Source organism: Glycine max, chromosome 17, assembly GCF_000004515.6.
Source record: "Glycine max cultivar Williams 82 chromosome 17, Glycine_max_v4.0, whole genome shotgun sequence".
In the NCBI taxonomy this organism is placed as follows: domain Eukaryota; kingdom Viridiplantae; phylum Streptophyta; class Magnoliopsida; order Fabales; family Fabaceae; genus Glycine; species Glycine max.
Genome location: NC_038253.2, coordinates 37,686,163 through 37,700,823, shown reverse-complemented (window position 1 = coordinate 37,700,823; position 14,661 = coordinate 37,686,163). Strand labels below are relative to the sequence as shown.

General features: G+C 35.0%; 1 protein-coding gene across 1 annotated transcript; it reads left to right on the top strand.

Annotated features, from left to right (window-relative positions):
- Window positions 1-2,221: 2,221 nt before the first annotated feature.
- On the top strand, window positions 2,222-3,374 carry LOC102666005 (protein MAIN-LIKE 1-like). The gene is made up of 3 exons (XM_006601624.1): window positions 2,222-2,491; window positions 2,594-3,253; window positions 3,336-3,374. Exons 1-3 carry the CDS (start codon window positions 2,222-2,224, stop codon window positions 3,372-3,374), a joined length of 969 nt encoding a protein of 322 aa, XP_006601687.1.
- Window positions 3,375-14,661: the final 11,287 nt, after the last annotated feature.

Genomic DNA, 14,661 nt, shown 5'->3' with positions numbered 1-14,661 from the left:
CGCTTCCTCCATTGCCGAAGCTACCAAGGTTTTTTGTTGCGTTTTCGTCGCCTTCCGCCGTCTAGGTTAGTGTTCTAACCTCCTTTCTCTTTTAATCGTGTATGCTGGCTTTAGGTTAGATGACCTTTGTGTTTTGCTTGTTGCGCAAGGAAGAAGACGAAGGTCATGTGAACGTGCGGAAGAACCTTCTTCCGCACATAGTCGCGGAAGAAGGTTCTTCCATATGTTTCTACGGAAGAAGGTTCTTCCACATGAAGGAAATCCTTCTTGCGGAAGAACCTTCTTCCGCAGCAACATGTTTTATTGTATATTATTTTTTTATTTTGAAAATTATCCCTGAACCATCATTTTATTCATATTATTAGTTAGTTTTTTATTTATTTACTATTACAAAGTGTATATGTATATGAGAAATGAAAAATTGAATTTATATTACCAAGTTACAATGTTATAGCTTCTTTAACTCTTAGCTAGAGATACTCTGGTCAACAAAAGGCATTAGTACACCAAAAAAACTTATTCATAGAGAAAATTAAGAAAATATATCTGCAGAAACACAACTATATATAAACCTATCCATGAAACCAGGCTATCTTATGTCACAAATGCTACACTTGAGCTTCATGGTCTCCTTTTGACTTAGCCAATGATATAGGAAAATTCCTGCCATCTTCACTTTGTGTAATAACTGGCATGTCATTGACACATGTAATTTGTTTTTCCAAAATTTGAATTTTGATTTGATCAAACTCGGAATTCATACCAACAAGGAAGTTGTAGACTCTGTCATGCTCAATAATTTCCTTGAGAATTGCTGCATCACCTGTGCATTTAGTTTTTATCACTCTGTATTGATCTAGCCTCATCTTGAAAATACTTCAGTTGCTTAGCACTTTCAATAACTATTTTGTTCCCTTGTTTTGCCACTACTGTTTTCAGCTTTACTTCATATACTTGAACAACTTCTTTGGCTTAAGCAATTGATTAAAGATACTATTCTAACAATGACTAAATTCCATACCATACTTGTACAAATATATCCCTCTGTAAGTCTGGTTTAGAAACACAATTTCAGCATACATTTTGTTTTAACAGGCAAAAGGGAATAAAATGTTCAATGGAATGGAAATCATGAACTACTTCAGGTAATTATAGACTAACCTGAGGTTGAATATCATGATTTGAATTACCCTCATGGAGTTTCTTCCATGATATTGAAACAACTACAGAACAAAGGTAAATCATAGAATCTTAAAAAACAAGGAATCTAGAAGGGAAATTATTTCTTTATTAATTCTAGAAACACAAGTACCTGTTCCCTCAAAGAAGACACTTCAGTCAATAAAATCTCTCTCTCCCCTTCCTCATAAAACTTTTGATATCTGTGCAAGTAATTGTAAGGAACTGCAAAATAGAGATAATATTTCATTGTAAGGAACTCTTGATATTTGTGTAAGTAATAGAATAGACACACACACACACAAACAATAAGGCAACATGACAATGTAGTTCAGAAAGATAATGTGCATATGAGAGATCAGGACCTAACAAATTGGTATAAAAATCATCATGCACTATTTGTAGTAAGCCAAATCACTCAGGGGACAACTCAACCCCTGCCAACAAGTGACAATGTCACACATATCATGAGACGAGAAAAAATTGTCCCTATACACACAAGACAATCCAAATAAATAAAATTATGAAAACAATAACAAAGTCTTGTCATCATAATGAGTAGCTAAAATAATACTAAGAACAATGAAGCTGATCCATAAACATATGCACAAAAACAACGAAATCTTTTCCTACGAGGTGAATAATAGCTACAAAGATAAACAAGTTACCTCTAGATCACTCTTAATAGGTTAACCAATAGTTCTAAATCATAAAAGTAGTAAGTGGTGAATTGGGAATGGATCCTCTCATGTTCAAATTTCACATGACAAGATCATGTCCAAGAAACATACAAAACTTAATTTGACCAAATTAGTAAGAAACATACAAAACTTGTATTTGAACAAATTAGTAATGACAAAACTTTGTTACCAATTATATTAATACTTAATTTTACCAAAAAAAGTAAATGTTCTTCATGATTTCAGATCATGGTTAGAACAAGAGGTTTAGGTCGTGCCTTAGGAACTGGTAAAGGCAGAGACATGAGTCAGGATGCGCATCAACCTGAAGTTCCTCAACATTGTAGGCCAACTGCTTCAGTATGTATGCAACGGGTTCATTTTCTCATGTGATTGAGGACGTTGCTCAGACACCTGAGGATGTGCCTCAGTTGAATGAGGATGTTCCTCATGTGTCTAATGCTACTTCGGAGATGACAGGCGCCGTCGATGCTGCGGACGCAGAGGGAGTGGCTACTGTTGGTAGTGAGGGGTCATCTGCTGCCGATGAGGGATTCCTTGGTGGGCCACGTGACCCATCAGTTTTGACTGGTTTTGTCGAGCACGTGGCACATAGCATCTGGAATGGAGAGGTACTTACATTTTGACGTTGAGTAATTATATGATAATTATTTATAGTTGGATTGTTTTTTATATAAACATTTTTATAAATTGTTATGTGTTATTCAATTTAGGAACGACCCGAGCTGAAGTTGGTCTCCCATGATAGAAAAGTAGATAAATTTGGGAGACCAGCGCCTGAGATAGAACGCATGATTGCGGCCACCGGATTGAGTCCACTGATCAGGTGTTCGGTAATCACCACTGATCCTGGACTTATATCCGCCTTCGTCGAGAGGTGGCATAGGGAGACCAGCACCTTCCACCTGCCAGTAGGAGAGTTGACGATCACTCTAGATGACGTGGCGTCACTCCTACACCTTCCCATCACTAGTACGTTACATAGCTTCGAGCCGCTGGTTACTTTCGACGCAGTCGTGCTGTTGACGGAGCTGCTTGAGGTTAGCCCTGAGGAGGCTAGAGTTGAGACCCATCAGGCGTCTAGGCCTCATGTTCGGTTGTCCTGGCTTCGGGAGGTGTACCAGAACAGGTGTCGGGCCAGACGGTGGGTTGTAGAAGCCCGCGCGTATCTCCTCCACTTGGTCGGTTGCACACTTTTCGCTAACAAGAGTGCAACTCATGTTCATGTCGTGCACTTGGAGGCTTTCAGGGACCTGGCCCAGACAGGGGGATTCTCTTGGGGAGTGGCAACATTGGTGCACTTGTACGACCATCTGAATGAAGCGTCGCAGACCCCTACACGACAGATGGCTAGTTACATTGCATTATTTCAGGTAAATATTGTGTTACTTATAATTTAAATTGAACTAGAACGAAATACATGTTTTTTTATTGATGTTGACTTTGTGTTTGTAGTGCTGGATATACGAGCACTTTCCGACGGTGCATCAGTGATGTAAGCTCCATTGGAGCTTGTAGGCCTAGGATCTTCTTCATCAATGGATTCCTTTGCTTCTTGGAAGATGAATGGCAGCGGAATGGAGAAGGAAGAGAGAGAGGAGACGCCACTTCAAGGAGAAGATGAGTCTAGAAGAAGCTTACCACCATAGGAGGCCATAGATAAGAGCTTGGAGGAAGAAGAAGATGAATGAAGGGAGAGGAAGAGAAGAACACGAAATTTTGTGCTCTAAAAGAGCTCTGAAATCTGAAGTTTAATTTTCAAATGATCAAAGTTAAAAAAATGCACACACATGACCTCTATTTATAGCCTAAGTGTCACACAAAATTGGAGGAAAATTTGAATTTCTATTCAAATTTCACTTGGATTTGAAATTGAATTTGTGGAGAGTTGTTTACAAACAATAATCGTAAACAAAGCGACAAAGAGTTGTTTACACACTAACACATTACATTTAGTTGAACATGGTGGACACAAATATAATTCGCATGAAACACCGCAAAATAAAACTAGCATTCAATCCTGCAACGACGTAACCACCTCGTCCTCATTTTCCATGACCGGTTTACTAAAGAGAGCCAAAATTTCTATTGGCACAAATTGTTTCCAGTAATTGGACTCTACCAACACCTTCAGCATGTCGTCATCAGTTTTCAGCTCAATAATTTCAAATTTTAAAACTTTGTCTGAATACTCCAAATGAGCAGGTTGTCAAAAAAACAAACACCTTACAAGTTGGGATTCATGAATCCCATGAGGAGGATTTCCTTTAAGTGCTACTTGCTTTATCAAATCCTTCAGTTCATCTATGGTACATCCTTCTGGAATATCAAATTTTTGGAGATTTATTCCTGTGAACGCATAACCTACAAAGTTTTTTTGGCGTAACATGTTCCACCTTCCGTTGTAATACAGAACTGCATCACGAGTAGGGGTTAGTGCGTTCAAGTAAGTTTAAAATTCCATCTGGTGTTCTACCAACGGTGCATAACAACTCAATCGGTCCAACACATGAAAATCAATCATTAGACATTAACATTGTGTTCACATCCATGTCATCTTTCAATTGCATACATTGGAAGTGAATTTTGTTACCTGTATCTTCGAGTGGTCACCGATAATGAATTTCATCCACAAATTGATTGTCGTTCAGCTGAAGGGTGTTGTGTATTCTGCGTTTAAGAGTTGAAAAATCACACATGTTTGGTACTCGCATGGGCACTGGAGTTGAACTTTGAAAATAAACCCCACACTCATTGTAAATAACGAATCCATTTGAAAAAATGAAGGCCAACCTTGAGTTGACGATCGTCTGAGAGGGAGTTTCTCCTAAGAATGTCATTGTCTGTCGAATTTTTTTTTGACAGAATGTGAATACCACTTGATGTGCGACTCATGGGTGCCTGGCCATGTCTCATTTATATACATGGCGAGCAGGTGCATGGCTTCACTTTTAACAGACGCGTGACCATTTTCCATTTTTAAATTTACAAGTAAAGTAATGTCATGTAACGTCATTCAATGTCGTGTCACATTAGTCATTGTTGTGTCATGTTAGTAATTGTCGTGTCACGTAAATCAATGTCGAGTCAAATCATTCATAGTCATGTCATGTCACGTTAGTCATTGTCGTATCGCATCACTACTTGTCCTGTCATATCAATGAATGTCGAGTCACGTCATGCAACGCTTTGTGACTTACGACACTGATGCATGACAAGCACGTCATTGCTTTTAAATGGACCTGCTCATCGATTTGTTCACGCAACAATTCATTAGTATTTTAATACTGACGTAATACATCAAGACAAATCCAATCGTAAATACAGATACATAAATGTTACAACTTCAGTGTTCGTTTAGGTCTACATGCGTTGTTTTAATTGTCATTAGGCTTAAGTATTGTTGCATTCTACCTACGTATGCAGTTGGCCACTGTTTTTTGCCTGAGGATATGAATTGATTGACCATAACAACGCCATAGGCGGTAAAGGACAACGATCTTTGAGATAAACCAGTTGTAAGTGAAATAACAATAATAAGTTAAACGAACAAGCCAAGTTATTGCATAATTGAAAATATTTTAGTAAATGAATTTTCAATGGACCTGAACAAAATGATTACTAAACACATGACCGACGCATATCATGTGGTGCATAGAAGAATCGGGTGGTGGTTGACTTCTGAGAGGAAAAAATGTGAAGCTTTGTTGTCGTGACAACGATACAAGGATTACATTATATCTTGATGCAATGACATATCTCATCTCCGTTATATCCATCCACTTGTCCACACTAACCTAAATCACAAAAACATACATGTGCCAGTCATGTAAACATTATTTATAAAAAAAAGCATAAACAACATACCTTGGATAACCCATCCACATGTAGGGACAACCTCAACTGTTCTCCGTGCCACCAAAGAGGTTTATGTAGTCTTGCGATCATTTGCCAAGTTCTTTAATCAATTCGTTGCGCATCACTGCCCAAGATTCTTCTCCCATATCTAACAAAGCGGCAACTGACTGATATCCATAGTTACCATCCGCTTTCACATCAACAACGTCCTCAATGAAACCCTGTATAAATGGCGCAAATTGATCCAACATCGGGATCATCCTTGCTGGCTTTGGTGGTTCAGAAGATGATGCAGTACGTCTAACTAAGGTGTTGTTGTTTGAACTAAATGATAAGCATCAACATACTCCCAATATGACGGATCACGCTTTATCGATCTTTGGCTTCTTTTCATCAGTTTCTTCGGTGCACCAGTGGTGTTAACCTTTGACAGAGGAGGACACATAGAATTTTCATCAAGATACGCGAATTCTCGAAGTTTACTCTTGAAAGTAACTTTGTCGCAGACATCAAGTTCCTCAAATCTTTTATATATTCTATCCATTTCTTCCTTGATGCTGACTTCGGCCTCACATAACCCCTGGTCTGAAAAACTAAGTCTCCTCCAGTACATATGGACTACATCAAGTGGGATGCTGCAACCATCATACCTTTGTAGTTCACATGCACAAGGAAGACCTAGCGTGGTTCTCAAAACACAACCACAAGAAGACGGATTGTTTCCAAAACAGCGTACACGCTCAAACTCATACGCAATTTCATTTAAAGCGTACCTTGAAACCATTCCCAGAAGCCTCTTGTATAAGGTTTTTTTATATACATGTCCAACGACATGCGTACTTGTTTCAAATGATGTTTTAATTTGAGCATGCTGTAGCATGATCATGTTGTTTATGGCATCCCAAACACTACAGAGGTCTCCAAGGCTATTCTGTAATACCCTTTTCAGAGCCCAATGAGCAGATTCAACCCTACATTTAAAACACACAACAGACAAGACAAATTAATAACAATCATGTTCTTAACAATCATTAAAAGAAACTTGACTAAAATAATAAAACATTTAAATACCTATTTGTTGTTGTGTTGCCTAGGTGCATCACCTTATTCGTCCAGGCCATGATAAATTTTTCCTTGTGTGGGACAATCCATGTCTCACATACATAGTCAATGAACATTGGCCACGGGGAACACGTTACTTGAAACTTTTGAAGGCACTCAGGAAACTGCTATTCTGAAGGACAATCTACCAAAGTACCCTAGCTATCCATTACGTATTCCCAGACATTTTTTTTTACCAATTAGCGATTTGCACTTTGCCTTCACATTCTTGTCTATGTGAAACCTGCACAACAAGTTTGTACACTCCGAAAACACAATTTTCAGTGCATTCATGAGGGCTAGGTCTCTATCTGTGACAATAACAACTGGAAGGCGATCATTTCTTAAAAACAAGCCTCGAAACCGTTCCAATGCCCATACAATATTGTTCACACGCTCACCCTCCAGGTATGCAAACCCAACAGAGAAAGTCATCCCTGTTGGTGTCACCCCCACAAAGTCAAGCAATGGGAGTTTGTACCTATTTGTTTTGTAGGTACTTTCTATAAAAAAAAACAAGATGACACGTATTACATAACTTAACTGCATCTGGGTGACACCAAAACAAATCACACACCACAACTTCATCCTTCATTCTATGCCCATGAATGTATTGATCACGTTCAAGAAGCCTCATTAGGTGTTGCATTTCAGTGTCATCTCTTCTGATTGAAGAATGATATGCACTTCTTGCATTGTAGATTTGTTTGATTGTGGTGCAATTATTGGCGTTGTGCTCCTTCAACGTTAGTTAGATGTTTCTTGGTTTCACATTTGACTTTGTCATATCAGCAATGATATTCTTCTCATCATTTGTCAATCTCCCAGCATATGGATGTCCAACTAAGGTCTTCGCAAATTCATGGTTGTGAATCCCACAGATCAACTTCACCATCCAACCTTCTCCTCCATGCACTGGTTTCCCACGAAGCTTGAAGGGACAACCATATTTCCTAATGCCTGTGTCTCTTCTAACAAATTCTTTCTTCCTACACTTGTACTGACTGCTCATTTCACACACAATTAACACAAATGAAGTTCTTCCTCTACTACCAGTATATGTATTAGACCTTATAATTACTGCAACAAAACCGTTTTCATGGGCAACCGTTTGAGCCCAATGCAAAACGTCATCTCGGGTTGCAAAGACCTACAATGCAACCTCGACATATTAATTTTTACACAAATCATACATTAAACCAAACGACTGAAATTGATCAACATGATTACCTAAGAAGTATTAAAAGCGTCTGAACAATCAACATGTCCTTCATTCACACCACAATATTGTTCATCTTCAAAATCCATATCAACTTCTTCAGACATCGTATTGTCATATGTCCATTGATCTTCGTCCATCTTAATTCAAACTATAACTATCACCTAATTCAACATTCAACTAAATAATTTGAACAATACAACAACATAAATAAATTGACTAAATAATTACTTTAAACTATGAATAACGACTAATTCAAGATTTAACAACCTAATACAAATATTTTATCTACATCAATAATTTAACAAAAAAAATTCAACTTTTAATTACCTAATTTCAAGATTATAACTACATAATTCAATTGACCAAAAAACACTTCAACCTACACCAAAAAATCAACTATTAACCATACAAGTAAATTATTTGAACAATACAACAACCTAAATAAATTGACTAAATAAATAACTTCAAACTATCAATTTCAACTAATTCACGATTTAACAAACTAATTCAAAAATATCATCTACATCAATAACTCAACAAAAAACAAATTCAACTTTTAATTACCCAATTTCAACATTATAACTACATAGTTCATATCACCAAAAAACACTTCAACCTACGCGAAAAAATCAACACTTCAACCAACTAATATAATCATATCTTACGTATTTAATGTTAGACATACATTACAAATAGAATTAACCAATATAACATAGGCATATACAAAATAATCTAAAAATTTAAAAAACCAAAAAACAAATTAACTCACGGAAGAACCTTCTTCTGTGCATTCCTGCGGAAGAAGTCTTCCGCAGGAATGCACGGAAGAATGTTCTTCTGCAGTTGTTAATATCAACTGCGGAAGAAGGTTCTTCCGTGAAGACGTGTGGAAGAACTTCTTCCGTGCCTTTGAAACAGTGTATTCCAACATTCCCGTACCCCAAAAAAAAAACATACCCAAAAAAGCTATAAAATATGTACCTTGGTCGAATAATAACACACCACAACAGAGATCTCTAACTTCACCACATACAAAGAAAGCAACAATGTAAACCAAAACGAAATAAACCAGCTTTTTATAGAAAAAACACGGTGAGGGGTATTTTGAGAATTATAAAAAAAATTTGGGTGCACCAGCAATGTTGCTGGGTGCCCCTAACAACACCCTTCTTTTTTCCATCTTTGACAAGTACTTTGTCTGACATTGTAGACCCACAGGCCCATAGACAAGAGGACAAACGCCAAGACCGATTCGGAAATTTTATGAACTTAAGGGGAAAAATAATTTGGACCTTTTATATTTAAATATTTAAAAATAAAAATATATATTATATAAAAAATAGATGCATAATTACATTAAATGAATAATGTAGTTTTAATAAATATTAAAATGATATCATATTTTTAATTTAATTTATTTCTATGTTATCATTTATTAAATAATTTATTTATAAAACAATTATATAATATAAGTATCTATATATAAAATAGACATGATAATGAGACAAATCGGTAATAAATTTGACTTTCCATATCATCATCCTTGTAGAAGGGATGATAAATTCACATTTAAAACGATATATTTATATTTTCAAAATCTATCTCCATCTAACTATATATGTTTTACATATTTTGGGAAAATCATGAGAACTTATCACATTTTTTATAACTATAATTTACTTATATATTTATAATTTGATTTAGTTTTATCTTTTCAAGATATATTTTCTCTCTTGAAGAAAATATTTTATTTCGGTCGTTATTATGTATCATTAACAAAATATTATTTCATATTAAATATTTCACATTTTTATTCTTTACTAATATACTAATATTTATTATTTTTCTTCATTAATTTATAATTTGAGCTTTTGTTTATTTCTCATTTTGTTAAAAAGAAATATCTAAAGTTTATTATCATAAATCAATTACATGTTGACATATGTTATAATGAACTGAAAATTTTCATTCAGTATGAACTTATTAAAATAGTACATAAAAAAAAACTAACAACCAACATGTTAATCCTTTTTAATCACATATCACATCTTAAAAGAGATATAAAATAAAATAATAATTTTAATTTAATTATAAAAATAAATTAAATAATATAAAAAAAGTTTTGAAAATTTTTAGGTCCTTTTTTATGTGGGTCTTATGTCCTGGCACTTCCAAGTAAGACTGAGGGCCAGCCCTGACAAACGGTTGGTGTTGTGCTACGCAATTCTTATGAGGTTACAGTGGTGGTAGCAAGTAGTATTTGTTGCGAGGCAGTGGTAGATGTAGTGGGTTGCATGTTAAAACCGACAACTCCGACGATGGTGAAATCAATTGTATATGCAAATATCAAGCTCGAAATCACCGACAACTCCATCAGAAAGCTTGTCCTTTACTATGTTGTTGCCCTTCCTCTACCTTCAGCTTCATTGTTGATTTGACCAACAACTACTGGCCAACTTCATTAAGGATTTTGTGTCTAAAATTTTATTCTTATAAATATATTAATCTTTACTTTTAGCTTTTAAAATTCATTTTTATGATTCATCTAATATTTGAACCTTATATTATGCTTTTAATACACACATACATTGAACAAATAAAAATTCCCCCTATATTTGAATTAGAATATGAGTACTTGATGAATTGTCTTTGAGAAATGACCTAGAGTCGTGCCCTATGTTGTGAAAGTTTTTGGAGATCCCAAAAGCTTTTGATGGTAATTCGACATTGTTATAAAAAAGGTAGCTGACAAAAAGAAAAGAAGAAAAATATGAGAAATAGAGACAAAAAAAGGTTTTTTGGCATAAGAGAAATAAAGTGATAATAGAGAAAAAAATATTGAAATTAAAAGGGTTTGATATGTAAAAAGAAAAAAAATTATAATAAAAGTATATTATTATCCTTCCACATCCATGCCTAACAAACATGATGGTTTTTGTTCAATTTTGGTGCAGAAAAGGCCATGCCTTTTGAACCCAAGGAGTTGGAATAAAATCCTTCAACCCTCACAGAGAACCACCTGTGTTTGGACATTTAATTTTTCAACCCAAACAAACAGAAGATACTAAAGCAATTGTAAATTATTTCTTTAGTCGAATCAATGTTGTTTTGTTGTTTTTGATTTTGATGGTAAGGTTTGGTGGTGAATCTGAGCTAGTGCCATTGACTATAATACAAAGGTCTTGGAATTACAAGTTGATAACCACCAAATATGCTTTAATTTCCCACATGATTTGAGGCGATTATCTCACATTTTTTTTATATATTAAGTCTTGTTTTAACAGGATAGATTAGGAATTATCATTTATGATCATTGTTTTGTTACTTTTTAGAATTTCTTGATGTTTTTGTGGAGATTTTGCAAGAAATTAAGTAAAAAATTATAAGTGGAGATCTGCTCGCTTAAGCGAGACACTATTCACGCTCAAGCAAGAAGAGTTAGAATATGCCTTGAAAGAAATTAGAGGGTCTTGCTTAAGCAAGACATTACTTATGCTTAAGAGAGGATGTCACGTTAAGCCCAAGCCCATAGCAATTTATAAAAACCTAGAGTGCAAATGAAGAGTCATCAGTGGACGAATTGAAGCAGTTGTTCTGTGAGAGAGTATATCATTTCTAGGCTTTTAGTTTGATATTCATTACACATTGTATGAATTCTTGGGAGGATTTTAATCAAGTTATGAGCATCTAATCTCCTCATTTGTCGGGGTTGGAACGAATGATCTAATTTCATGTAATTCTCCCTTTTAATACAATTGTTTATGCATTTATTCCTCTTCTTCTATTGTTAATGCTTGAGCATATGAACTGTTAGTTTAGATGACAAATACTCTTTTGATTCTTGAAACTAAAATGAATACCTAATTTGGCTCGCGAGACATAGGTCAATACCTATTAGACTCTATTAATTCTTACTCAACATTATTGATTATTTAGAATAATTTGGCAAGACATTGGGGATTAATTTAAATAATTTAGGCTCTTTCACTTAAGACATTAGGATTAGAATATATTTGTGAATTGAGGATAAACTACATGCATAATTAGATTAATTGTGTTTATTACATTGAAATAAGGGGAAACCAAGTCCAACCCTGACTGTTTGAACCTTTCATTCTCACATCAACACTATGATCAATTATGTTACTTCATTTCACATTACTCTTATTTTTACAATTATTCTTTATTTAATTATTTTACTATTCATTGTTATCTAAATTGATCTCAACAAACCTTTGAGAAAATACTTTTCATAAAACCATAGTTGTTTAATTAGAATAGGTTGGATAAACACTAGTCCTTTGGGAGACTTCTTGGACGCCAGTCCTAATACTATTTTGAAGTTTGTGTTTTTACTTGGCCATTTGGAAAATCGATCCCTAACACAAGTCTTTTTGTAATTTACTATTTACTTGTTTGGCTTGTTTCATTGTCTGTTTGAGATCATGACACTAGTTTACATTATGTATTTGATCTTATATATTGCTAGTTTTTAGTATTGTCTGGATGTGGATAATTATAGCTTTTAACGCAATGATAAAATTCAGTGGAGGGGATGACCTAAGAATTGGAAAGCTACCTCTACTGGCCATTTCAATTGCCGCTAGTATTGCTGTTAATTTTACACATTTTTTCTGACAATAACCGCAGCCTTTTACCTTATAGGGACCCCAGATACAACGGCCAAACAATAATTGCTGGTAAATGTTTTAGTGGCAAATAGATTGTCGCTAAAGCGTAAAATCATTGCCACTAAAAACTACTTTTGGTGTGCTGAACGGGTATAATTGATACCCCAGTAAACAAATACAACAAAGAGTCCAAGGAAGGTAACAACTAGTTACACCATATTTAACAATCTATATGCAAATATTAAGTAACCATTATAAACTCCCACCCAACCCGAAGATATCATTGGTAAACTACCATCATAAAATAGCACCTTTGAAGGTGATGAACCAATCAAAAAGCCATGACCTATCATTCTAGCACCCCACATTAACTTCATGAGCATTTGACCAGTGAGGAGTTTGGCAAAAGCCTTGTAATAACTAATAAGTTATCAAGGCATGCCCCATCTTCCCTATATTTTGCTATAAATATCAAACCTTCTATAAATTGGGATACCACCAAGTAAGTTGTTGTTGATCCCCAAGTGCTAAATTGGTGGATCAAAATCATTCACAAAAGTGTCAAATTCGACAACAATGATGTTCTAGTGGAGGAGCTTGTGTTGATCAATCTCTCAACTATTAGAATTTTTTATATATATTCTTGTGAGCTACAACTAATTATAATATTTTTTGGCTAAAAATGACTAATATTATGATCCATTTGATGATACATAAGTCCACTAATAATGTAATTAATTATTTATGGGCTTTGGACATCTAATTCCAATTAGTGTGAGAAAACAATGTGTGCCTAACCACTGGGCCCATAATGAGAGGTTCCTAGAGTAAATAAATAGCAAGGCTAGGCCCCCTTTGTCGTTAGGTTATCAATTGCTCTATAGGGTTTTCCCCATTTAAAACTCTAGAATAAGAAGAGTGTGATCAGGTAAAGGAAGACTTGACTTTTGGGTTTCTGCAGGTCGCACTACGCATAGACAATTCTCATCTTCTAGATCATGTCTTCAACAAGTAAGTGTTGTGTCGGTGTTTTAAACTCATATAAATTTATTTATCTCAAATTTGGTATCAGTGCCTATTTTATATGATTTAAAACCCGAACACTTTCTTGCTTTGGTTTTTCGATATTAACCTCAAGCTTGCATGTTCAAGTTTCTTGTGCCATACCTAGTAATTTTCTTTGATGGATAATAGACATGTTACCATTCTTCTTAGCAATGAAGAGTTGGGTCCCATTTTTGTGTTGGACGACACACCCTTCTTTGCTAAAGAAAACATCAAGTCCATTATCACATAATTGACTTATGCTAAGCAAATTATGTTTAAGCCCTTTAACAAAAAGTACATTATCAATGGGAGGATAGGGGTCAATACTTTTCTTTCCTACTCATGCTATCTTCCCCTTATGGTTTCCTCCGAAAGTGACTGTTCCACCATGCATGGGAGTCAGACATTGGAACATTCAGACATTGGAACATACATTTTTCTCCTATTATGTGACGTGAGCAACCATTGTTCAGGTACCATGATTGGTGTGTCCATGGTTGTAAAAATCTACAACATGAATTATTTTTTCTTTAGGTACCCAAATTTTCTCAGGTCCTTTCTTGTTAGTTCTCAAAAGCATTGGACGATCTAATCTTTGGTAGATGTCTACACTTGGATGTCATGTGTCCAACCTTTCCACAAAAATAACATACTATGTTTTCTTCATCATGAACATATTTCTTTCCTTTATATCCATTTCCAAATTCATCAATTGGGAATTTGTTGTATCTTAACATTTTGTTAAGTTTCTCAATGCGTCCAACAAATTTGGATAAAGTCTCTTTTAGAATTTCAGTCTCTTGATGAAGCATAACTACATCTTGAGGTTGCTTTTGGAGAGCCTTATCATATTGTTCAAGTTTATCATTTGAGAATTTCAAGCTTTTCTTATATCCTTCACATTCAACCCATGTTTACTTGC